This window comes from Rattus norvegicus, chromosome 3 (genome assembly GCF_021556685.1).
Source record: "Rattus norvegicus strain SHRSP/BbbUtx chromosome 3, alternate assembly SHRSP_T2T, whole genome shotgun sequence".
NCBI lineage: Eukaryota > Metazoa > Chordata > Mammalia > Rodentia > Muridae > Rattus > Rattus norvegicus.
In genome coordinates, this window is record NC_141536.1 from 98,768,941 (window position 1) to 98,794,053 (window position 25,113).

General features: G+C 43.6%; 2 protein-coding genes and 1 non-coding gene across 4 annotated transcripts in view; 2 read left to right on the forward strand and 1 right to left on the reverse strand.

Annotated features, from left to right (window-relative positions):
- The window catches only part of Chrm5 (cholinergic receptor, muscarinic 5), a 52,341-nt gene that overhangs the window by 16,499 nt on the left and 10,729 nt on the right, over positions 1–25,113 (reverse strand). The gene's annotated exons all lie outside the window — the stretch shown is intronic.
- The window catches only part of Aven (apoptosis and caspase activation inhibitor), a 132,777-nt gene that overhangs the window by 2,335 nt on the left and 105,329 nt on the right, over positions 1–25,113 (forward strand). For both annotated transcript variants that reach the window (NM_001399518.1, XM_087651941.1), the window contains exon 2: positions 15,023–15,200. In NM_001399518.1, the coding sequence (NP_001386447.1) occupies positions 15,023–15,200 (178 nt within the window). The remainder of the gene's footprint in view (positions 1–15,022; positions 15,201–25,113) is intronic.
- Snora11f (small nucleolar RNA, H/ACA box 11F) lies at positions 3,642–3,770 on the forward strand. Its single transcript, XR_015685053.1, has one exon. It is a non-coding gene; the product is annotated as a small nucleolar RNA SNORA11 (small nucleolar RNA).

The window sequence follows — 25,113 nt, forward strand, 5'->3', positions numbered from 1 at the left end:
TTGAACAGTTCGTCAGAACACTACAAAGAGCATCTAATGGGCTAAGCCATGCAATCCTGGTTTTTTTTTTTAAAGCATGTGGTTGAAATGTGATTTACCAATATGCATGCCACCCTGTGTTCAGTCCTGCCACCAAAGACGAACAAGTGTGGAGCTGGTAGAACAGAATGGAAAACCCCAGGGGTACAGGCACGTGTCTGTACCCCAAAGAAATAAACTATTACAAAATCAACTTCAAATAAATCAGAATAAATATGAAACCTGAAACTATCAGGAAAAAGTATTAGGAAAACACTTCAGAACATTGCTTTGGGCAAAGCTTTCCTTGGATCTGACCTAAACAGCCCAAACAACAGACACAACCTTGACAAATGGGTTCATGTCGAAGAAGCTACTGCACAACACAGGATAGAACAACAGGATACGAGAACAGCCTACAGAAGGAGAGGAGATATTGAATGACGATGTGAAAGACAAAGTGTTAGACTTTTTTCTACTGCTTACTGTTTGATGAGTGCTTAACAGGGAGGCAGTTAAGGCCTGTTAACAGTCCTTGAATTTTTTTTTTCTTTTTCTATCAGTTAATAGTAATTAACATTTATTGAACACTTTCATGTGGGATTTGCAAAGCAAGGCACAGCTAAGTCACTCACAGTTATGGTTAAATTACAAGTAATCTGCAGATCACTGGACCTGGGTTCTACATGGGTCTGTTGACTCCAGAGCCTGCTCTTTTGGTTACTGCCCTGAGCTCCTGGTATGATTTGGAAAGAGGTGGCTCTGGGGTAGGGCCCCTTGCTGCACAAGCATGAGGACCCAATTCAGATTCCCAACACCCGTGTGAAAAGCTGGGCACTACAGCGTGCACCTGTGATCCCAGCACTGTGTAGATGGGGCACCGACAGGAGGAATGCTGGAACTTGCTGGTCGCCAGCCTAGCAGAGCTCCAGGTTCAATGAGACAGTATCTGGAGTCAATAAGACTGAGAGCAATGGAGAAAGATCCCCAGTACCTTCTGCAGGCATACACCAGGCAAATACACTTACATAAACAGATACATACCACACATGCATACACACAGACACAGACACACACACTCACACAGAACGCACAAGGCGAGAGAAGAGGAGCGGGAGAGAAGAGAGGGAGAGAGGAGAGAGAACTGCTGAGTGCTGTTTCCCCTTATACCTTTCCCCTAATGTTTATATATGATCACAAGGCGGTGTAATGATACTGGTAAAATATTTAGCTCTTTGAATGTTAGCAGACTTTTGCGTTCCTTATCCATATCTATGTGGCAGATGTCTATGTCTACATTCACTTAAAAGAAGTCTCACTATGTAGCCCAGGCTGGCCTCCAACTCCTGGCACAAGTGGTTCTCTTACTCAGCCTTTCAAGTATTTGGGACTACAGGCCTGTGCTACCATTCCCAGTTTGGTCAATAAAAGTGAGAGAGCTATTAATAATCACGCTAGACCACTGGAGACAAAAATTATATTTATTTTCACCAATTTTTTTGCTTTGTAACTACACTCTGGCTTGAGTAATAAAGAGTACTGGCTCTTGCTGAGATTCTAATCCTCTGAAAAAGGAAGCGTCCGACTCTGATGCTCAGACATAAAGAGTCAGTTTGGTGTCACGTCGGGTCTTGGCAGGTGTCTAAGGCCTGTTCCATCTCTGAGGCTTAAGTGGGTCACTGGCATCACGACAGCCAGTAGACTGTAAGCTTATTAGACTCAGACTCTACAGCCTCTAAGAGTGTTTCCCGCCTATCAGAAAGACCGAAGCCGGCTCGGCTAGTGGCTGGATGTGCTTAAGTGCCCAGCAGAAAATCGCTTTAGGATTACATTTTGGAGCCAGGCTACATAGAGAGTTTCAGGCCAGTCTGGGCCACATGGAGAGGAAAAGGCTCTTGACATTCTTTCTCATCGCTGCGAGCCATTGCGTAGACATTCATCAAATGTCCTGGTGTATCTGTTCTTGTTAAGTGTCTGCTATGTGCTTTTTCCACCGGCCATCATTTCACCTCAGTGTTTCCATGAGCTATACAGATACCGATCCTCAAACTGTTTAACTGATTCTGAGAAAACCGTGACTAATACTGTGTCTATATGTTTACATCTAGTATATTTTAAGATCAAACGATCATATACTCTCAAAATTCATAATTCCCAGCATATTCTGTGCTTTTATTAATTAAAACATGGAGCAGGAAAACATTTTCAGGGCCGTGGATGTGGCTCTGTTGCTAGGGTGTTTGTCTGGCATGCACAAGGCCCTGGGTTTGGTTCCCCACCACATAAACGCTGGGTACGGAGTTGCATAGCTTATCAGAACTCAGAATGGGAGGCAGGCTATCAGAAGGCACATAGTAGTCAGAGGCCATCCTGGGCTACATGAAACCTTATCTCAACAGTGGCCATAGATGCATTTAAAACAAAAGTCACACTACTTTTATGAATGGATTTAAATATTGCAATGACTTGGTACTGGGTTTATACATTTAAAAACTACATCAGTAAAGTCCTTAGCAATAAAATTTCAACTGTTCCTTATACTTTTAAATTCGTATTTTCATCCCATATTTCCCTTATACCTTTATCTGAGGTTTTTTTTTTTTTTTTCCTTTTCTTTTTTTCGGAGCTGGGGACTGAACCCAGGGCCTTGTGCTTGCTAGGCAAGCGCTTTACCACTGAGCTAAATCCCCAACCCCTATTTGGGGTATTTTTATACTTGAGAATTCAAGGCCCTGGGTTCGGTCCCCAGCTCTGGAAAAAAAAAAAAAAAAAAAAAAAGACGTGTTGTATACTTGAGAATTGTTTAATAGTTACCTTCACTTCTGTGTAATAATTTTTATTATTTTTTGTTTGTTTTTGAGACAGGATCTCACATAGGGCAGACTGGCCTTGAACTTCTGGTTCTCCTATCTTGCCAGTGCCAGGGTTTCCAAGTGGGAATAGGCATTTTATTAGCTTAAAGTATAATTAGGATGACAAGACTTGTATCAAATCCATATAAATTATTTTAGATCATCAGTTCTGATTCTTCTATTTTTTGTATTTATTAAATCAAGTTACTCACACAGAGACACTGTTAATTGATCTATATTCAGTGGGATAGTCACTGTGTATAGATTTCTATATGTTCTCTGATATGAATGGATCTTTAGCATTTGTGACTGTGGAAAATTAAAACTGTCCAGCTAGCAAATACTTAGATGTGCTGCATGAATTTCATGTCTGTCTGTCTGTCTGTCTGTCTGTCTTGAATTCCTAGGGCATCTAGAATTGTGCTGTTACAGTTTATGTCTGCTCGTTCGACCTTGTGTTTTTTGTGTGTTTGTTTAGGTGTTAGATTTATTCTGTATTTTCTATACTCTGGAGTGTGGGTTACCTAGAAGTGTGACATAACAACATTTCCCATCAACAAAAGTTCTGATTAAAGGATTCTCTTTTTCTCTCTCTTTGGCTGTATGAGGCAAGGTCTTCTATTCTACAGCCCAGGCTGTCCTGGAACGTGCTATTGTAGCTTGAGATGGCCTTGATCCTCCTGCTGGGATTATAGGCAAGTGCTACCACATCCAGCAGGACACCGCTTACTCTCCCCCAGAAACAAACAAGAAAAAGCAAGCCTGTACACTAGGGTGTGCTCAGAGCAGGGGGCCTGAGGAATGGCTCCTCTGTTTATAACACACCCAATACGAACCTGGTCATGATGTGAGGAGGGCTACAAAGTATGTTGCTGTCCTTCCCACACATGTCCTACAATTTAAAAACAACCAAACCAAACCAAGGATCATAAAATCATGTCTTTTAGCTTCATCAAAAGGCGGTTGACTTCTGTCAAATGCAGGTTGCGTTAGCCCCACCTCCGAAGCAGCTTTCCAACCCTGAACACTGGACTGGAGCAACCCGGCCCCACGTAGGAGGCGAACTCAGGCTGAGGGCCTGAGTCTGGTGTGCTGGAGGGGCCCTATCCTCAGCACTGGGAAGCCAGCAGCCTGGTCAGACCTGCCTGGAGCTGGGCGTTCTCTCAGCTGCGCGAGACTGGCTAGCACAGCACAGTTTTAGCTCTGAACAGCAGGTGGGGCAAGCAGCATTATTTTGCAAATGAACCAGCAATTCTGGGCTGCCTGCAAACGGGCGCAGGGAAAGCTCCTACCGACCCTCACTATCAGTATGGTGCTTCCCCAGTCCCTTCTGTCTGTTCCAGGTTCCTGGAGAGATCTGAGAAAGGATGCATTCACACCACCCATCTTTCTGTTGTTTCCCCTCCCTTTGTTGTACAGAGAAAATTCTGATTTTTTAAACGTTGTCACTGTGCATATTATATGTTCACAGTCCTGTTACTCGGAAACTTTTTCTACAAGTACAGAAATGCTAAGCTTCCCCCACCCCTCCCCCTTGCTTCCCACTCTGGTCACTTCCTTTGTGCCTCAGTTTCCCTTTCATAAAGTTGCTTTATACACACATACATGATTTTCTATAACTCTATAAAATCTAGAAACCACAAATGAGAGAAAACATTTTTCTCCCGACTTTGGCTGTATTTGCTCTCAGCCAAGTCATCTTCTTGCAGATGCTGTGCTCTGTCTTTCTTTGTGGTTGAAAGAATTCTGTTGAACATATAGATTGGATTTGCTTTATCCATGCCAGCAGAGGAAACACTCGATGGCAGAGTGTTTTACTTTGGGAGATGTGAGACACTTTCCCTTCCTGGCCAGCATCATGCAATGCGGGGCAAAGACTAGCTGACAACTGCGTGTATTTGATGGAGCAGTGGGTATTTTACCTTTAACACGACGTTTCCAAATGGAAATGTTTCCTGAAACCGGTTTGTGGGGGAAACTCCAGGCCTGGAGTGGTACCATGTTTCCGGATGTTAGTACAATTTTACTCATTAATGTATATTGGGGCTCAAAGTCAAAGTAGAACATATATCCATAGAATATACCATGTGACGTATCAAATTTTGGGAGTTAATTTCTTTTGGGTCTTTAGCATCTTCTGATATATTGGTTTTTATTTAGTGTGCGTTCTTATTATCCAGGTGGAAGAAATAGAATTTACATAGGTAGTGACTTTTTTGGTGCCATAGCCATTATAACTTCCATTTCACCCAACTATCGTATTCTTAAAAACACATTTATTAAAAAAAAACACATTTATTTTGTTACTATTTCTATTTATGTATATGTATATGCGTGAGTATATGCCAAGTGTATGCTGGTGCCCATGGAAGCCAGTGGAGGGAGGAAGGTCCCCTGGGGCTAGAGTTACAGGCAGATGTGAGCGGCCTCACTTGTGTGCCAGGAGCCAAACTTAGGTCCTTTGCAAAAGCATCACATGCTCTTAACTTTCTCAACCGTTGAGACATCCCTCCGGTCTTACACTTTTGTTAAAGAACAAGTTTGTCCAGGTGCGGTGTCACATGCCTATAATCCCAGCATTCAGAAGGCTGAGGCAGGAGAATCATTAGGTTTCGTTCTGCCAAAACTAGATAGACCGAGAGTGTTAGAACTTAACCCAGCCTTCCAGCTCCATTCCTGCGCAGTTATTTTTCTTCCTCTTAACTTGACACAGGCTGGAGTCACTGGAAAGAGGAAGCCTCAGCGGGGAAATACCTTCCATCAGATTGGCCTGTAGGCAAGTCTGTGGTGCGTTTGAGTTAATGATCGAGGTGGGAGGGCCCAGCCCACTGTGTGTGGTGCCACTCGTAGGTAGGTGGGCCTGGGTTATAGAAGAAGGCAGGCTATGCAAGGCACGCATGGAGCAAGCTCGTAGGAAAGCAGTATTCCTCTGTGGTCTCTTTGGTTCCTGCTATGCTTGAGTGTCTGCCTTGGCTTCCTTCAATGACATGATCAGGATGTGTAAGCCAAATTTGCTCTTTCTTCCTCCTGTTACTTTTGGTCATGGTCTTTATCACAGCAATAGATAGCAAACTAGGACATTCCTCTTGAGAGTTTAGAACACAGTTTATTAACAGGCCTCCTCATAGAAGAAAGCAACACCAGAATTTAACTTACACTTTTCCCTCAAAGAATATTTAGATATTTTTGGTGGGGATCTAGGGGATGTGGAATTAAGTGTTGCTTTGGATTTCTGAGAAGCAGAGGTCAACAATCTCAGACTTATGCAGAAAATAAGGCCACACAGTGCTGATTTGCACTGCTAACCCCACACTCGGGCACTGAGAGGCATCGTACTGTGGCTCAGCTTCCAAGCTTGCCTTACCTACCCACTACCTTGATCCTGGGATTTGCATTTTGTCCTGCTGGATCAGGAGCTTTGACAAAATCCTCCTTTTTCTACTGCTAGGTGAAAGCTTTCTCCTTTCCTCTAGGCCGGCGTCTTTGCTGCCCTTTATTTTAATTAAAAGATTTCCTTTCTTAATGTTGGTAGAGCTTCCTAAAGGTCACACTTGAAAAGAGCTACAAAAAGGAGATATAGATCTCAGGACTCTGTCCTGTTTTAGGAGAAATGGCTCTTGAAATTCACAGAAAAGTGCTTTTTCTTATTTTTTTATTCTGGCTCCAGTAGGGACAGGAAGGGAAGGAGGCCTCCCAAGTGTTGCCATGATGCCATACAGTTAAGGCTCAGGAGCAAGTCACATCAGTTCAACTGAGGGGTATGTCAGGCAAGCAACTTCTCAATGCCATGCTCCTTGTGGCAAAAGTAGACTTGAACAATAAATGGAGGTGCCTTCACACATGTAGGCATAAGTTTTTCAACCTACCTTAATAAACATTCAACCTCCCTTCTAGCCCACCACCCACCAGAGGTGGTGGAAAAGAAAAGTTATTAGGACATGGGGGAAGTGGACCTGTTTAGAAATAGTTCTTTGGGGGTGAGTCCAATCTTCATTGTCAGGATATCAGCAGTTCAGTTCAGTAGCAAACACCATACACGAACCAGCAGCTGCAGTTAATCTACTTGGCAGTCACCATGCACAAACCAGCAAGGGCAGTTCAACCCAGAAGTCGCTGGCTGCTTCAGCAGCTGCAGGAACCTCATGAGGAGTTCTTTGTCAAGTTTCTCTGTATGGGGTTACCACAAGTGAGGCCTAGTACCTCAGTGTAAGGTGAACCAGTGTATGTGTTGTTAGTGAAGAACAGCAGGGTGGAGCGAAGTAGACCCATGCTCTAGCTCCACTGTCTGTGGTCATATTTACACTCCTTCCACCTGTGTCTGCTTCAGCCAAATATCCTTTCACGTGTCTGTTTTAGCAAAACTTCCTTTCACCTGCGTGCCCTAGCAAACCATCATTTGACATAATTTCCAGAGAAACCAGAAGTTTTCACTTCACAGGCCCGAGCTTCGCATGCTGGCAAGCCAGCCCTTACACAGAAGCTTTATACATAATTGGCACAGTGCCTTGTTCTTCCTCATTTTGTCAGTGTGTGTATAAGACCAACACTACATGAGTCAGAATTCTGGCAGATCTGTTGTCTTTTGTGTGAAATGGCAAATCAAACAGACTTTGCTGGGTAGATTGAATTTGAGCCTTGTCTAAGAAGACGATTGAAGGGTTGTGTGGTCCGGCTTGCCCGGCATGTGCCAGGCCATCAGGTTAGTTCTTAGCAAAAGGATAGAGACTGTTAGGTACGTACTGCATATGAGTTGTGTGAAAATTGGTGCAGTAGTTACCCTTAAAGACTTTTGTCACGGGCTGGAGAGATGGCTCAGCGGTTAAGAGCACCCGACTACTCTTCCAGAGGTCCTGAGTTCAATTCCCAGCAACCACATGGTGGCTCACAACCATCTGTAAAGAGATCCAATGCCCTCTTCTGGTGTATCTGAAGACAGCTACAGTGTACTCATATATAATAAATGAATAAATCTTTAAAAAAAAAAGACTTTTGTCACAAGAGGAATAGGATTATAATTTGATCAAGGGTCCAAATGATGTGGTGGGACCAGTCATGAGGACACTCAACAATATCCAGCTACACAACCGTGCCAGAGCAGGTATCAGGGAAGGGCAGCAAGAACTGTGCTCACTCTGAGCCCGGAGGTGGGTGGGTGTGAGGAAATGGGCCCTTAGCATACAGAGTAGAACTGCAGCAAGAGTAGGCTGACTGGGCTGTAGCTCACACTTGTTTTTTTCCCCTCTCTCCCTCCCTTCCTTCCTTCCTTCTTCTCTCCATCTCTTCCTTCCTTTTTTTCCTTCTTCCTTCCTTCCATAATTTGCAGACAGTTGACTTCTGTTTTAGTTTTCTATGGAGTATTTTTTGATAATTTTGTAATGAGTGACTTGAATCTTGGCTGTGTCAATGAGTGCTAGGATGAGTTTTGGTGAATAAGTTTGGTTTAGAGATCTGTTCACTTGTGTAGTTAGTAAGTTTGGGAGTATGGATGTGATCTATTTCAAATAGGCTTCATCTGTACTCTCATAGTTGCTTATGCATAAGATCCTGTCTACTCTTTAGGACTTCACTGAAATTTAGTAAGATCAACAAGTGAAAATAAGTTTGGACATGTACGAGTTATGTAGCTTAGATATAGAATGCTTGCCCAGTGTGCATCAGGTTCTGAGTTCAGCCCTCTGGCACTGTTCAGTCTCTGTTCAGCCAGCTTGTCTTCCATTTTGCCACTGGTAGTTATGAGAGCTTTCATGTCGGCTTTAGACACAAAAGAGATTTTATACTTTTTTTTTTCTGCCTTTTTAGATGGCTTCACTATAGCCTCAGGTTAGCTTTGAACTTACTGTGTGGCCAGACCTGACCTTGAACTTGAACTGGTTTTCCTTATCTTCTTGAGGATTATAGGCATGAACAACCACATGTAGAGAATTATTTTTTCATGTTAATATTGTGCTCAGTTAAGGAAGCCTGGTGTGGTGGCATATATTTATACTCAGCTTTCAGGAGAATTGCTGTGGTCAGCCTAGGCTACATAGCAAGATTCTGTCTCCTGACCCAAGCATTATCTAGTAGTAAAGCATCAATCAGATGCACTGAAAAATATAAGAATTCAGCCAAACCTGGTTTAGAGGGCATAATCCAGAGAATCACAAGTTCATGACTTGCCTGGGCATCTTAGTGAGACCCGGCCTGCCTCAAAATACAAACTAGCAATAAGGAAGTAGATACAGCTTAGTGTTAGCGGACTTAGCTGGCATGAGGGAGGCCTTAGGTTCAACCCTAATATTGTTAAAAAAAAAAAAAATTCAAGAATCTAAACATTGCATGGGAATTGAAGTGCGGAAGCCTGGAGCAGGAGGATGTGGAGTTGAGGCCAGCCTGGGTTACCTACTGAGGCCCTGTCTCAACAATACTCGGTTGAAGCTGTTTTGTGATTGGCTGATGTGTATCAACACTGACAAGAACTGCAAGAAGGCATTTCGATTCTTATTTTGCAACTGTTGCCAGGGAACCGAGTTTTTAAAAATTGTAGAAATTTAGGCTTCCGGGAGCCACTTACCATGGTAATTGGCATCTTACTAGAACTGACGGCTACATGACAACAGGGATGTTATGTGAAGAATCTTAAGTGATAGATCCTTCAGAGTAGCTGATGAGATGACACTTCCTTCAGGGGAGCTGCTCAGCTTTATTGGATCAAGATGGGGAGTGGCACGTGGCATGGCTGCTATGCTTTGCTTCATTTCTCTAGAGAGATGGGAACATTCCTTTTAGGCTTTTTAAAAATGAACTGTTAACAGGTAGATTGAGTGGTGGGTTTGGGAAGGAGGTGGGTTTGATTTAGGAGAGGAAAGTTGAATAGAAAAAGAAGTTAGAAAAGCAGTGGTTTAGAACTCTGAGTTGAAAAAGAAAGAAACCTTATATACTACTACTATTACCAGTATGATAGAGATGCTGGTTTTACTGTGTTGCCTAGATTGGCCTTGAACCCTTGAACTCAAGCAGCCCTTCTGTCCTGGCCTGGTGAGTATAAGTGTGAGCTACCACTCTGTCCTGCCTTGCCCTGCCCTGCCCTGCCCTACACCACACCACTGTTGCAGAATATTGGATCATACTGTGAACCCTGAGATTGTATTTACTGGAAAAAAAAAAAAACCTGTTTCTAGTTGTGTGGCTCAGTCCTAGCATACACCTTTAATCCCGTTAGAAACATGTTTTTTCCAATTAGAAACATATTTTTCCAGTAAATAACACAAATCCCTACTGTTTGGCTTCAAATGGATTTTCTTTTTAAAGATTTATTTATTATTTTGTGAGTATGTGCGTATGCCAAGATATGTACCACAGGTGTACCGTACATGTATGTGCAAGTGCTCACAGAGGCCATAGAGGACCTGAATTCCTTGGAACTGGAGTTTCAGGTGGTTGTGAGCTGTCCGTGGGTAATGGGAGCCAAACCTGGGTCCTAGGAACCAAGCCCAGATCCTCTGGGAGAGCAGCAAGTGCTCTTTAACTGCTGAGCCATCTCTCCAGCCTCTCCAAATAAATTTTTACTTCAGGAGTGGGGTGCAGCTGCAACAATTATTTTAAAAGACAGAAGTGGCTGTTGAATTGGGGCATGGCTGGAAAAATTGGGGTGGTTGCATTTTTGGAATCTGAATTGCCTTGAGACTGTCCCTGGAAATATGAACCCTAAAGATAATTCTGGGTTGGTCTCAGAAAAAAAAAAAGAGAGGTATGTTCCCAGACAGTGGGGAGCAAGTGTTCGTTGTTCAAAAGTGGCAGAGAGCTTGACTAAATTCTGGTCTCCTGGTGGTGTTGTGTATTAGTGGGTAAAGAATTGCTGGCTCTGCTGTTCTGAGAATAAAAGTGTTGTCATGCCATTCACTGTTAGTGGGAAATTGATTAGCCATTTTTTTGGTCGTTCCTGAGTTGCTGGGATTAAAGGTGTATGACACCACACCCAATGGCACCACTAAAACTGATGGCAAGTTTTAGATGGTCCGTCCTTAGCAGTTGTTCATTGAAGGATTTTCTTCACCTCCATTCTGTAGAGTAGGTGAAGTCAAATCGACTCTTGCCTATTAGAAAAACTGCGTGTAAAACAGTAGTCATTTTAGCTGGGCCCCTCTGTGTGTTCCAGTGGAACTTTGTTGTTTGTGTTGCCACTGGGCAGGATAAAAGCTCAGCTGTACTTTAATTATAAATAATCTAATTGGGTTTCTGTTACTTTATGAACATTGCAACCAATGACCAGCATCCAGGTACAAAGCATTACCGTGCAAATTACTGTTTAGCTTTGAAATGGCGTCAGCATGGAAACACCATGTTTATGTGTTACCGTACTCACTCGCTATGTCCATGCTTGCATAGGAAGCAAATGTCTCCTATGCCTCATCTCCTCTTTCCACTCTCCTCTGATGTGGGCTCCTCTGGTCTGCCTTGCATTTGGGCAGGAGCAATGAGATGCTAGTTTGGTGCACCCCTAATTCGTTTGTCTGCAGGAGGCCAGTCTGTTCTGAACGCTCAGGGACTATTGACTAGGGGTAATGGCAGGCTCCTTAGCTCTCTCCAGGTCTCTTGCCTTTCATTTCAATGTTTGTTTTACTGCGGGAACAGGCTCTCAGGTCACAGTCATGTTTCATATCAGAATCATTATCTTGCCCAGGTACGCACTTTGCCGTGTGCTTTAGCTGCTTAGAGACTTCAGGCTAACTAGAGAAGCGTCTATGAACTTACTCAGCGGGACCATAAAAGAATATTAGGTTTTCCCACGCTAACCCTGCTCACACTCTGAGCTCTTGTTCTAGCTCCCAAGTCCTCATCAGTCTCTGGTATTAGTCACTTACGTAGCAGATCTGACTCACTAAATAACTTGAATCAGCCAGCATTTTTGGACCTTCAGAAGTTTATAGAGATGGCAGCCCCTAGGATTCGGGCCACATTTGTAATCTCTAGATTTTAATATAAATGGCCATTTTCTTGTTTTTTTTTATAGTGAGGCTTATGATCTTTGAGGGCTGAAAGATCTTGGCAGGCCTATTTAGTCCATCCTTTTAGGAAACTTTATGTAGCTTCCTTTAGGAGAGAATTCCTGACTAATATGAAATTTGCTGCATTCATGTTTGATGACCAATGTAACATTACAGAAATGTCCTAAATAGAAATGGGGTCATATCTGTCCTGTGAGTGGCAGACCCGCCACTCAACCCTTCACATAGTTAGTTGTGCTGGGGTTCCCATTTGTCTGTTAACTGATGTGATGTAACTGTGTTTAGGGGCCACATACAGTGTATTTTAGTCAAGACATTTGACTGAGCATAAGGTAACATTGGAAATTAAAAACAAATCTTATAAATAAGAAAAAGAGGGAAAAAGCCAGACAGAAGATGGACTCTTCTGCATGTTCCCTGGCCTGGCCTTGTCAATAAATTGACACACTATAAAGAAAGCTATGCTGGTGGCTTCTAATGATGTAGTGTAGGGGGCAGATAGAACGCATTGGGAACTTGCTTTGAAGGAATTTGTTTTGGAGGGGTGGGGCTAGGAGTAGTCTCTGTGATTTGGGCCTGGTGGCACATGCTTGGGACTGCAGCGTCGGGGAGAGGCATCTGAATGTGAGAATCTGAGCTGCATGATAAGATTTTCTCAGAACAGAACAGATCCAGCCCTTTCAATAGTGTGATATAGAAAATGAAATGTATGGAAATGAAGAGGTGAGCATGCTGACTTAATAAAATCTGTTACCAAAAATAAAATGTATCAGTATAATAGAGCTATGAAGTGGAAATTGTGTGTTATGGTACTCTCTCAGTGATGAGAAGGAGTTTTTCTTTTCCCAGGAGGTACTGGGGATTTTGAATATAGGTCCTTGTTCGTACTACATTAGTAGCCCAAATGTGGGTTTTAAATTTTTCTTATTTTTTATCTTCATCATTTTCTACAGTGCAAATGTCCTATTTCTGTGTTAGTAAAGTGCTTTAAAAATACTTTAATTCTTTAAGAATTTCACATAATGTATTTTGATCATATTCATCCTTTAAATTTGACCCTGGCCTCTTCCAGATTCTCCCTCACCTCCCTGTTCTCTCTCCCAGGTCTAATGATCCATTGAGTCCAATTCATGCTGCCCATAAACTCCTGAGAGTGGGGCTGTCCAATGGGTCATGGTGAGCCTACCAGGAGCCACAGCCTTAGAGGAAACTGACTCTTCACCTCCACAAAGCCATCACTGGCCCATAGGTCCTACTTTGTAGTCTAGGCTACCTCCAATTCATGATGGTGTTGGAACTATAAGTATGTGCCACCATACCTAGCTAATTGGATTTTCAAAAGTTCATACCTAACACTTGTATATAAATGGTTGGCTTGGATATATTTCACTTGTTTTGGTTTTTTGACTAGGATACTTAATCTTTTGGACTTTTTCTGAACTAATTATTTAGATTCTACATGCATTTTTCCTTTAAAAAATCATCTCATTTATTATGGAAAAGATTCAAATTTGTAACACCACATAAGCAAGCTAACTGTGTAATGAATTGCTCTTCTTCCCCACCCAATCTCAACAGTGTTCATGTGAGAAGTTTATTTCTGGCTACCATTCCTTTCCACACACTAGTTTGAACCAGCTCCCAGATGTTTTATCTTTTCACGTAAGGTTGACTATTTGTACCTAATGCATGAGAACATTAGAAATTCCTATTATTGCTCGTCAAACAGTAAATAGTGTAACAGCTCATTCTTAATGACATTATCAAATGTCTACTCACTGTTCACATTCCCTCAGCTGTTCTCAGGATGATTGTTTCCTCTGGCTAGACTGTTGGAATCAGAGTGTAGACAAGTTCCCCGTCTTACATTATGAATCATATGTAAGAGACACTTGGCAGGGATGGGGGAGTTGATGCACTGGGAATGGAACCTGGGACCTTTTGCACTGACACCCACCCTAGCACATTAAGTTTGTTTAGTTTATTTCTTTTTTCTCTTCTACCACCATTTTTAAAATTTTGTTATTTTTTTTAAATGTGTATAGATGTTTTGCCTGCATGTATGTTTGGGCACCATATGCATTCATGCCTGCAGAATCCAGTAGAGGGTTTTGGGTTCCTTGGCACTGGAGTTATAGATGATTATGAACTACCAAATGTTGGGTTTTGAACCCAAGTCTCTGGAAGAACATCTCTCCAACCCCCATTATATTCTCTCTCTCTCTCTCTCTCTCTCTCTCTGTCTCTCTCTCTCTCTCTGTCTCTCTGTCTCTCTGTCTCTCTCTCTCTCTCTCTCTCTCTCTTTATGTGTGTGTGTGTCTGCATGACAGACAGACAGGTGTAAGTGTGAATACATAATGAGGTCTGGGTTGATTCTCTTCTACTGTGGGCTTTGGGGTCAGATTCAGGTCATCAAGCTTGTGTGGTAAAAACTTTTACACAATGAGTCTTCTCAACGGCTTGTGATTATCTCTTAATACAGTGAAGTCACCGTTTTCTAAGTATATTGTAGGGTTTCTTCCAATCTACAGTTCTATGCATGCTTTCTCTTAATGCCCAAAACCGAAAATGCTCAGGAGTGCCTCTGAGCTGAGTTCTTGTTAAAACACATTTATGACTTGTCAATGTCTCTGAATTTCCAGAGAGAACTGATCTCTATTTTAAATTAATTAAAACTAGTGTGTGTGTCTGTGCGCACGCATGCACACGCACACATGTGATGGGTGTCATGTGTATCATGGTCAGAAGGCAATTTATTGCATTGACTTCTCCTTTCACCTTTATATGAGTTTCAGGGTTGAAACTCAGGTCCTCTGGCTTGTGCATCAAGCACCATTGTCCTCTGAGCCATCTTGCCAGGCTATGGTCCTAAAGTCTTACTAATTCTATGGTCTCAATTCTTTAAACTAGACGAAATAACCATTCTACATAGGGGTAGGTTCAAGCAGAATGTACCCAGTTTCCTTCACATTGCTTATTGGAAAATTACCCTGAGATAATGCTCTGATTTAGCAAGGTTCTTTGGAAATACTGCTTAGCCTCCCAGCCTTGTTTACAAGTTCACTTTCAGTGTCATAACTATGTGCTAGTGCATTTACTTCACTGTGAAGACTTCTAGATCAGGACACCCCTGCCTGCCTATTGATTTGCCTCTACTGATTGCAGGTAGAAGAGGACAGTGATTCAGAGACCTATGGAGAAGAGAATGACGAGCAAGGACATTTTTCTAGAAGAAAGATCGTCTCCAACTGGGATCGATATCAAGATACTGAAAAGGAGGTCAATGGTGAAAGTGGAGAATCTCAGCGGGGCACGGACTTCAGTGTCCTCTTGAGCTCTGCAGGTGAGAGTTCTGGTTGTGTGCTTGCTGCTTGGTGCGGGGAAGGTTGCATGGACATTTTGTTGCTTTTGAAGTTACATTGAAAATATTATTGCGTGTGTGTGCTTGTGTGAATGCCTGTATGCACTTGTGCAGTGACATGCATGTGGAGGTCAGAGGACAACTGCAGATGTTGATTTCCTCATTCTAGAACGTGCATCTAGAGATGCAGCTGTGGCAGCAAGCAGTGAGTCCTCTTGCTGGCCCATGCCTTTAAATTTTAATGCCTACACGAGGCTAAGAGTGATAATTGACAGACGCACTCTGAGTAGGAAAAAGTTTTTGAGGGTATTAAGTTGTGAGCTAGAAGCACGAGATTTGATCCTAGTACTATGATCAAATGTGCAAATGCTGATGTGCAAATGATTATTTAAGAACTCAAGTCCTAAGTAATTTTACTGGTCAGCTGAGTGTTTCCATCTTGTACCCAGCACTTTGGCTAATTAGAGATTATGAACACTTGTTATTCAAGGGAGGAGGAAGGAAACAGGTAAAATTCCTACCAGTTAATTCCTACCAGCTATTTGGCTAGAAGATCTTGAAGGAAAAATTGAAATAATGTGATTAAATTGGCTTCTATTCTACATGTGGGTTTAATGCAATCAGAGATACTGCATGGATGTTTGAGTTCAATTAAAATTCTACTCTAGCTCAGCAAGAATGTTCATTGGTTAGTGATTTCGGTTATTTCTTTTAGCATTTTATTCATATAAGTTAAAATCAGGCACATGGTGGAATCCTCTGTTATTTTTCGGTATTGTATATACTGACTTCTTTTCAGAGGTTTGATTATATGTCTTGGGAGACCGCAGTTGTCGTGTCTTTGCTGAGCTCTTACATATCTTCTCCACTCGGCTGCTGATTTATTGGCCTCTCACTGCAGCGTGATACTGAGAAGAGCCGCCCTGCCTTCTCATGCACTGTGCAGAACAGCTTTGATGGTCTCCTGCTGAGTTATATTTCATTCTCTGATCATAACATTTGAAGAGTATCCTCCAGATACACAGTCTCTGCTCCTTACAGCAGTTCTGAGTTTTAGCACTGCTCTTTTTTATATAAATTAATACATTAAATCATGGCAATGGCTTGTGGGTAGGAATCAGTGGGGAAGGGCTATTACAGTTTTATAGAGTAGTCTGAGAAATTCTTACTGAGAAGATAACATTTGTTTAAAATCCTGGGGAAGATGAGGGAGAAAGCATTGTGGGTATATACAGAAGAGTTTTCAAGGCAAAGACAGCAAGCCCAAAGGCTCTGAGGGAGGAGTGCTTACAAATGATTTCTAGGTGAGTTTTCCAGGTATGTATAGCAGTTGTGAGGCTGGTGATTACGGAGTTTCTATCTTACTCATTGGGTGTTTGCTAATGTCAATATGTTCACTCTGGACTGTTGATGGCTGTTTTCCAGTAAAGTTAAGGATCATCCAGCACTTCTACCCTTGATGAATCGCTAGAGAATTCTAGTATAGGGGCATGGATTTCTTAGATGAATTGCTCACAACTCAGAATTGCTCACTTTCACAAATGGAAGCAACTCACATATCTATCAGTAGTGAAAAGCATGTACAGAGATATTAGTGAGTCTCTCAGACATCATGTGGAACAAAAGAAACATCACATACCTGTAGGAGACTGCAGTGTAGTTCTGCTGAAACATGGGGCCCACGTGTGCTTGTGTTCACCTGTCATCCAGTGCCTGGGAGGCTCAGGTAGGAGGGCTACCAGTGCAGGGGGTACCCTAGGCTACATAGTGAAACTATCTTAGACACAAGAAAAATTTAAGTGTTATTTCAGAGGGAGAAGAGAAGTAATGGTTACAGAGAGGCATACAGCAGGTGTGTAGGCCTGGGCCCTCTTGTGATGGTGGTACTCTGCCTGGATGATGCCTACCTTGATTTAATAATTGTTTGATAATAAATTTAATAATAGTAAAAGAATTATTCTTTAAATTGTTCATATATAGTTTCCATTTTTAAATTGTACAAGTCTTCCTCTGAAAGACTCCTTTGTAGAACTCATAGCTTGTAGAAATAGGTACTGCTTGCCTTGAGACTATAGCACGACTGGAAGCGTCTACATCTTGATTTCTGGAAGACATGGGGAGATGTATGATTTGTTCATACATGGGGAGATGATGTATGTTTAAATTATGCTTGCTCTGGCAGGATGGGGAGTTTGCAGCTGTCCACTCTCTCTAAGATTTGGAATCGGATAAACAGGTCACTAGTTTCTGTTTCTAAACAGTGTTCTTCCAATCCTCAGCCATGTTTCAAGAATTTGCACAATCTGTCCCTTTAAGATGCCATGATTACCAGAGTTCCTGTGTGCTGACTGTGTGACCACAGTAGCTGGGATAAGGCTGAAGATGAATGTGAAAGAAAAATTTAGGAGTGTATCAGTTCTGTTTACTCTTTAGTGAAAATATGAAGATGGCGTGATTAGATGCTTGGTCATAGACTTATCTATGTGTGTACTTTCATTCGGAGCCCTCGCATATCGTCCTCTCTGCTAATGTGGGAAGTTACTTTGGTGGGCAGTTCTAGTTTTAATGATATTTGATTTCCCCACTCGGTGTCATCAGCAAACCAAAACAAAAAATAGAACTAGATTTCTTTTTAACTTAAAAAATTAGCCCAATGACAAAATAATATTTCTTACATTATATTAATATAATAGAATATAGAAGTAGGTCAAATCAGAGCAGCCAGGTAACTTAGAAAAAAGAGCAGCTGATGACTTAGAACTTGTTTGCAAAACTACCGATCCCCAGAGTGGTTTGCTTTCTGCTGCTGTGATGCAGGTTCCTTGAGTGTTTGCTGGTCCAATGCACCCTTGGCTCCATCACAGTCAGCTGCTGCACCCTTGGCTCCATCACAGTCAGCTGCTGCACCCTTGGCTCCATCACAGTCAGCTGCTGCACCCTTGGCTCCATCACAGTCAGCTGCTGCACCCTTGGCTCCATCACAGTCAGCTGCTGCACCCTTGACTCCATCACAGTCAGCTGCTTCACCCTTGACTCCATCACAGTCAGCTGCTGCACCCTTGGCTCCATCACAGTCAGCTGCTGCACCCTTGGCTCCATCACAGTCAGCTGCTGCACCCTTGGCTCCATCACAGTCAGCTGCTGCACCCTTGGCTCCATCACAGTCAGCTGCTGCACCCTTGACTCCATCACAGTCAGCTGCTGCACCCTTGGCTCCATCACAGTCAGCTGCTGCACCCTTGACTCCATCACAGTCAGCTGCTGCACCCTTGGCTCCATCACAGTCAGCTGCTGCACCCTTGGCTCCATCACAGTCAGCTGCTGCACCCTTGGCTCCATCACAGTCAGCTCTCACTTTCTTGCTCTGAAACTGTGTTTAGCAGACTTGGTTTGGGAGCCTCATTTCCTTTTCTCTTCTTTGTATTGGTGACCTTTTGGCTCCTGTTTGCTTAGGGATCCTGTAGACGTCTGTGAGTTTCTTTAATGCATCCCTTTGGACCTCTGCTCTCAATGTTTCCTACATTAGTTCTCTGTTCCTCCTTGTGAGTTACCATTATGGGCCTTTCCAGCTTTATTTAGTGCTTTTTGGGTATTTAATTTTTAATTAAAATATTTTCTCTTTTGCTCCTCTACCAAAGTCTGTCCTCTTTTATTCTCCCATGCTGTGTGTGGATCTTTGTGGATCTATGTGTGCCTTAATCATCTTAAGTCACCCAGCAGCTGTTTTACCAAATAGCCAGTCTAGAGATTTCACTTCTGTCCTTGCTTAGGGTTAGTTTACCTTTTGCTTTGTTTTGCTTTTCCTAGTCCCCACCCACCCTTTTTTTTTTAAAGTAATCTTCCTTGGAAGATTAGGAGGTTTGAGCGTTTGAGCCTTTACACCAGCGGGTTGGGGCTGAGTAAAGTTTGTATGTTTTTGTTTTTTAGCAGACTCAGTACCTTCAACACCATGAGTTGAGACCTAATCTGAATGACCTGTCCTTGGCTTATCCTCTTGAGTTTTTTGTGTCACCCTCGGTTGCACCAGTTGGGTCTGTTTGCATCTTGTTCCTAATGAGTTTTTTGTGTCACCCTCGGTTGCACCAGTTGGGTCTGTTTGCATCTTGTTCCTAATGTCACCGATAGTCTGATAGACAGTTTGTACTCAGCAGAGAGGTTTGTTTGGAACCTGTTTTTAGTTTTATCTTCATTTATTTCCACAAATGCTGTCTGTTTTGCTCAACACTGCTACTGTTACATTAAAGTCTGGAATATAGACTTTAAAAAGACTTATTTATTTTTACTTTATGCATATTGGTGTTTTGCCTGTGTGTATGTATGTATGTTCACCATATGCATGCAGTGCCTGCAGAATCCAGAAGAGGGCGTCAGGTGCTCTGGAGCTGAAGTTATAGATGGTTGTGAGCATGTAGGTGCTGGGAACAGAACCCAGGTCCTCTGCTAGAGCAGCTCTTAACCTCTGATCGATGTCTCAGACCTAAAGTCTCAAATGTTCTTATGACATCTATTTATATGCTGATGGGGTATGTATACCATGAGCCAGAGAACAAGTTGGAGTCAGTTTTCTCCTTATACCACCTGAGCCCCAGGATTTATTTATTTATTTTAATGTATATGAGTGCTCTAACTGCATGTACACCTGCATGCCAGAAGAGAGAATCAAATTCCATTACATATGGTTGTGAGCCACCATGTGGTTGCTGGGACCATGTGTTTGAACTCAGGACCTCTGGAAGAGTAGCCAGTGTTTTTAATGTCTGAGTCATCTCTCCAGCCCCTGAGCCCCAGGATTAAACTCAGGCCTTCAGCCTTGGTAACAAAGTGCCTTAAACTCTTATATTTTATCATTATATCCTAAAGTACCCAGCTTCACCCCTTTGATCTATTCTCTTCAATAGATTGTGCCTTGGTAAATCAAAGTCACCAAAATACTTGGTTTGTTGGTAAACTTTTTTCTAGGACAGCCATTGCTTTCACTATCGCCATTTTTGGCAATTGTGCTTCTTTCTTGACCCACTCCCTGAGCGGATCATAGCATCACAGAGGTGACTGCACAGTCGCAGTTCATTTTCCACCTGAGCGACAGTTTCTTTAGATTGCTTGCTACTTTAGGTTATTTATTTCTACTAAGAGGAAATTAACAAGTCGTTTTGGGTTTGACTTATATTCCAGATACTCTTCAGATTGGTAGGTGTCTACTTAGCCTCATCAAGTCTGGATGTAGCATGCTAACAGCACGTAGCTTATTATCAACTGTGCTTGCCTCCTTTCTGCTTGGCTATGATACCTGCTTATATCAGTCACTGTTCTCTTGCTGTGAAGAGACACCATGACCAAGGAAACTCTTGTAAAGAAAGCATTTCACTGGCTGGTTTATACTTTCAGAGGCTGGGTCTGTTATCATTGTGGTGAGGACCATGGCAGCATACAGGCAGGCATGGTGCTGGAGAAGTAGCCAAGAGCATTATATCCTCATGCAGCAAGGGGGTGGGGAAGGAGGGAGAGGGAGAGAGAAGAGGTGGAGAGACGGAAGGGGAGGGGCGGGAGAGGGATTGGCATAGGCTTTTGAAACCTCAAAGTCCATTCCTGTGATACACCTCTTCCAATAAGGCCACACCTCCTAATCCTTCCCTGACAGCTTATCAAATCAACTGGGGACTAAGTACCAAATATATGGAACCTATGGGAACCAATCTTATTCTCAGGACTGCACTGTTCTTATTCCCCTTAAAAAGGCCACCACAGGGGCTGAGGAAATGGCTCATCTTATAATAGTAAGTAGCATTTGAAAACACTGAAGAATATTTAAGAAAAGAAAGGCTGGGCATTCTGAGTTCCCAGGAAATGTTCAATACTAGGAACTTAAGAAATATCCGGGGACTCAGATACCTCTGAGGAGTCTTGCTTTCTAAACCAAAGTTGCTACAATTCTATGAACAGCAGCAGGCCTAGAAAGCCCAGGTGCCTGACTGTCTCATCGACCTGGCGCGTGTAGTATTCTACCATTCTCATCATAGCTTAGTGATTTCGAGTTTTGTGTGGTTAATTTATTATGCAAGATTATTCATACTGTCCCGTTTCATTGCAAATTTTTATAAAGATTATGTTCTTTATGTAAGCCCCAAACCATCTTACTAGCCCCAAAACATTCTTGCTACTTATTTCATTTAAACTGAAAAAATCTGGGAAATGTGGATTTATTTCAGCCTTGACTTAGATTATTATGACAGAAGCATTCAGGAACTCCAACAGAAAATGAGTTGTCCTTGACTGCTGATAATTATTAACTCAAGCAAAAAGATAATTATGTGTTATAAGCCATGCATGCCAAAAGTCAAGAGAAATTTGTCTGCTTTCTATTTTTTAGGAAAATTGATAAGATGCCACTTTTCTTACTGTTTTTCACACTGCTTCTTAGCTTTCATACTCAATTATCTCCCCCTGGCATTTTGAGAGATGATTAAGAGGCGTTGCTGTGAAGGCCTGACAAAGTGGTGATTGTGTAATTGCACCCAAGCTCAGTGTGCGACTCTAGGGGGCCACGGTAGCTTCTGGCTTGATTCCCTTTCCCCCTCCTCTTGGTGTTTCTGAGACAGGGTCCCTCTATACAGTCCTGGCTGACTTTGAAATTTCTCTGTAGGCAAAGTTGGTTTCAACTTCACAGAGAGCCTCCTGCCTCTGCCTCCTGAGTCTTGGGAGCGCCTGGTTCCTTTTTAGGATGAGGAAGTAACTTACTTTCAAAGTTTCTGAATTCTGGGTTGTTGGAGCCCTTTTGATTGGGGTTTTTGTGATATCATTTTTAGCTGTGTACTACATTGTGCCTAGTGTCCATGGAGGCCAGCATAGGGCATCCGATTCCCTGAAACTGGAGTTATAGATGGTCGTATACCTGCATGTGTGCTAGGAATGGAACCTGGGTTCTCTGCAAGAGTGGCCTGTGCTCCTAACTGTGCTCCTCTCTAGCCCATAGGTTTCTGACTACCTGTTGCGAGGTATGAAGTTTCCTGTGTTCATATGTGCTTTGTGTGCTCCCAGGGTCCTTCTAGGACTTCTTCATGTATGTTAAACATTCAGTGTGTCCCCCCGCAGCCTGAGGTGGTCACGTGATAGTTGATATATCTGGAGTGTTGGTATGTGGAGTCACGTCAGAACATCCTTATGTAAGTGAAGGGGAGACCAGGCTGTGTCAGTTCAGGCTTGTCAAGTTAAGACATTCTCAATAGAATGATCTTGGAAGGTATGCTGTTAACAGAACAATATGAAATCCAGTCTGTGTGGGAGTGTGTGTGCCTGTCAGCCAAACACTGTAGCTTCTAAATAAGAGTTTGTTACTGCTGTGGCTTGAAGGCATCTTTAGCTGAATTGCCGTGTGCTTGTCTTGGCTCCCTCGGTTGCTGTGAGCCACACTAGTTTACTGTGTATCATTTTGAAAAGCAGCATTGATGCAGTTAGGAAGTCTTAATTTCCAGTTTTGTCCTTATGCTTGTTTTTCTTGTGATCTTTGAGGTCACAGCGGAAAAGTGAGTTGAATTTTGTTTTGAAATTTCCTTCGAATAGACAGTTAGGCAGCATCATTGCATGGTGACTCCATGGCTAGAGAAGCTATTGTTCTGAATGGATTCTTTGGATACTATCTTAGGCCTCTTGAATCGCCCTGCTCTTCTGATAAGTAGGTAGAAGAAATTGCCAGAGAGAAGATGTGCAAGTGTGGAAGTTGTTTTTCTCTCGAGCATTGAGTGGCTGTCTCTTCCTGCCTGTGTCCTCTGAGATCTCTGAGGGTGTCAGGCTGCTCTGTGCATTTCGAGCCATTGATGCCTCTTCCCTGGAGTGCTCGTCCATGCACAGTCTTCCCTGGAGTGCTCGTCCATGCACAGTCTTCCCTGCAGTGCTCATCCATGCACAGTCTTCCCTGGAGTGCTCGTCCATGCACAGTCTTCCCTGGAGTGCTCATCCATGCACAGTCTTCCCTGGAGTGCTCATCCATGCACAGTCTTCCCTGGAGTGCTCATCCATGCACAGTCTTCCCTGGAGTGCTCATCCATGCACAGTCTTCCCTGGAGTGCACGTCCATGCACAGTCTTCCCTGGAGTGTTCGTCCATGCACAGTCTTCCCTGGAGTGCACGTCCATGCACAGTCTTCCCTGGAGTGCTCATCCATGCACAGTCTTCCCTGGAGTGCTCATCCATGCACAGTCTTCCCTGGAGTGCTCATCCATGCACAGTCTTCCCTGGAGTGTTCATCCATGCACAGTCTTCCCTGGAGTGCTCATCCATGCACAGTCTTCCCTGGAGTGCTCATCCATGCACAGTCTTCCCTGGAGTGCTCATCCATGCACAGTCTTCCCTGGAGTGCTCATCCATGCACAGTCTTCCCTGGAGTGCTCATCCATGCACAGTCTTCCCTGGAGTGCTCATCCATGCACAGTCTTCCCTGGAGTGCTCATCCATGCACAGTCTTCCCTGGAGTGCTCGTCCATGCACAGTCTTCCCTGGAGTGCACGTCCATGCACAGTCTTCCCTGGAGTGCTCATCCATGCACAGTCTTCCCTGGAGTGCTCATCCATGCACAGTCTTCCCTGGAGTGCACGTCCATGCACAGTCTTCCCTGGAGTGTTCATCCATGCACAGTCTTCCCTGGAGTGCTCATCCATGCACAGTCTTCCCTGGAGTGCTCATCCATGCACAGTCTTCCCTGGAGTGCTCATCCATTCACAGTCTTCCCTGGAGTGCTCATCCATGCACAGTCTTCCCTGGAGTGCTCATCCATGCACAGTCTTCCCTGGAGTGCTCATCCATGCACAGTCTTCCCTGGAGTGCTCATCCATGCACAGTCTTCCCTGGAGTGCTCATCCATGCACAGTCTTCCCTGGAGTGCTCATCCATGCACAGTCTTCCCTGGAGTGCTCATCCATGCACAGTCTTCCCTGGAGTGCTCGTCCATGCACAGTCTTCCCTGGAGTGCTCATCCATGCACAGTCTTCCCTGGAGTGCTCATCCATGCACAGTCTTCCCTGGAGTGCTCGTCCATGCACAGTCTTCCCTGGAGTGCACGTCCATGCACAGTCTTCCCTGGAGTGCTCGTCCATGCACAGTCTTCCCTGGAGTGCTCATCCATGCACAGTCTTCCCTGGAGTGCTCATCCATGCACAGTCTTCCCTGGAGTGCACGTCCATGCACAGTCTTCCCTGGAGTGTTCATCCATGCACAGTCTTCCCTGGAGTGCTCATCCATGCACAGTCTTCCCTGGAGTGCTCATCCATGCACAGTCTTCCCTGGAGTGCTCATCCATTCACAGTCTTCCCTGGAGTGCTCATCCATGCACAGTCTTCCCTGGAGTGCTCATCCATGCACAGTCTTCCCTGGAGTGCTCATCCATGCACAGTCTTCCCTGGAGTGCTCATCCATGCACAGTCTTCCCTGGAGTGCTCATCCATTCACAGTCTTCCCTGGAGTGCTCATCCATGCACAGTCTTCCCTGGAGTGCTCATCCATGCACAGTCTTCCCTGGAGTGCTCATCCATGCACAGTCTTCCCTGGAGTGCTCATCCATGCACAGTCTTCCCTGGAGTGCTCATCCATGCACAGTCTTCCCTGGAGTGCTCATCCATGCACAGTCTTCCCTGGAGTGCTCGTCCATGCACAGTCTTCCCTGGAGTGCTCATCCATGCACAGTCTCAGCCATTTTTTGGGCAAAGCGTTCACTTTGTTTAGATTAGAGAACTGAAGCTCATGTAGGGTGCAGTGTTACCCACGGCCATGGAGGTACTTGTAGAAGATACGATGCTCCGAGAAGACTTTCTTTTTGGTAGCTACACAGACTGTGCAGTTTTTAAATCATGGCAGCCGACACCCATTTGACTTTCAATGTTTTCTTTTGCACTGGGGTTTAGGAATT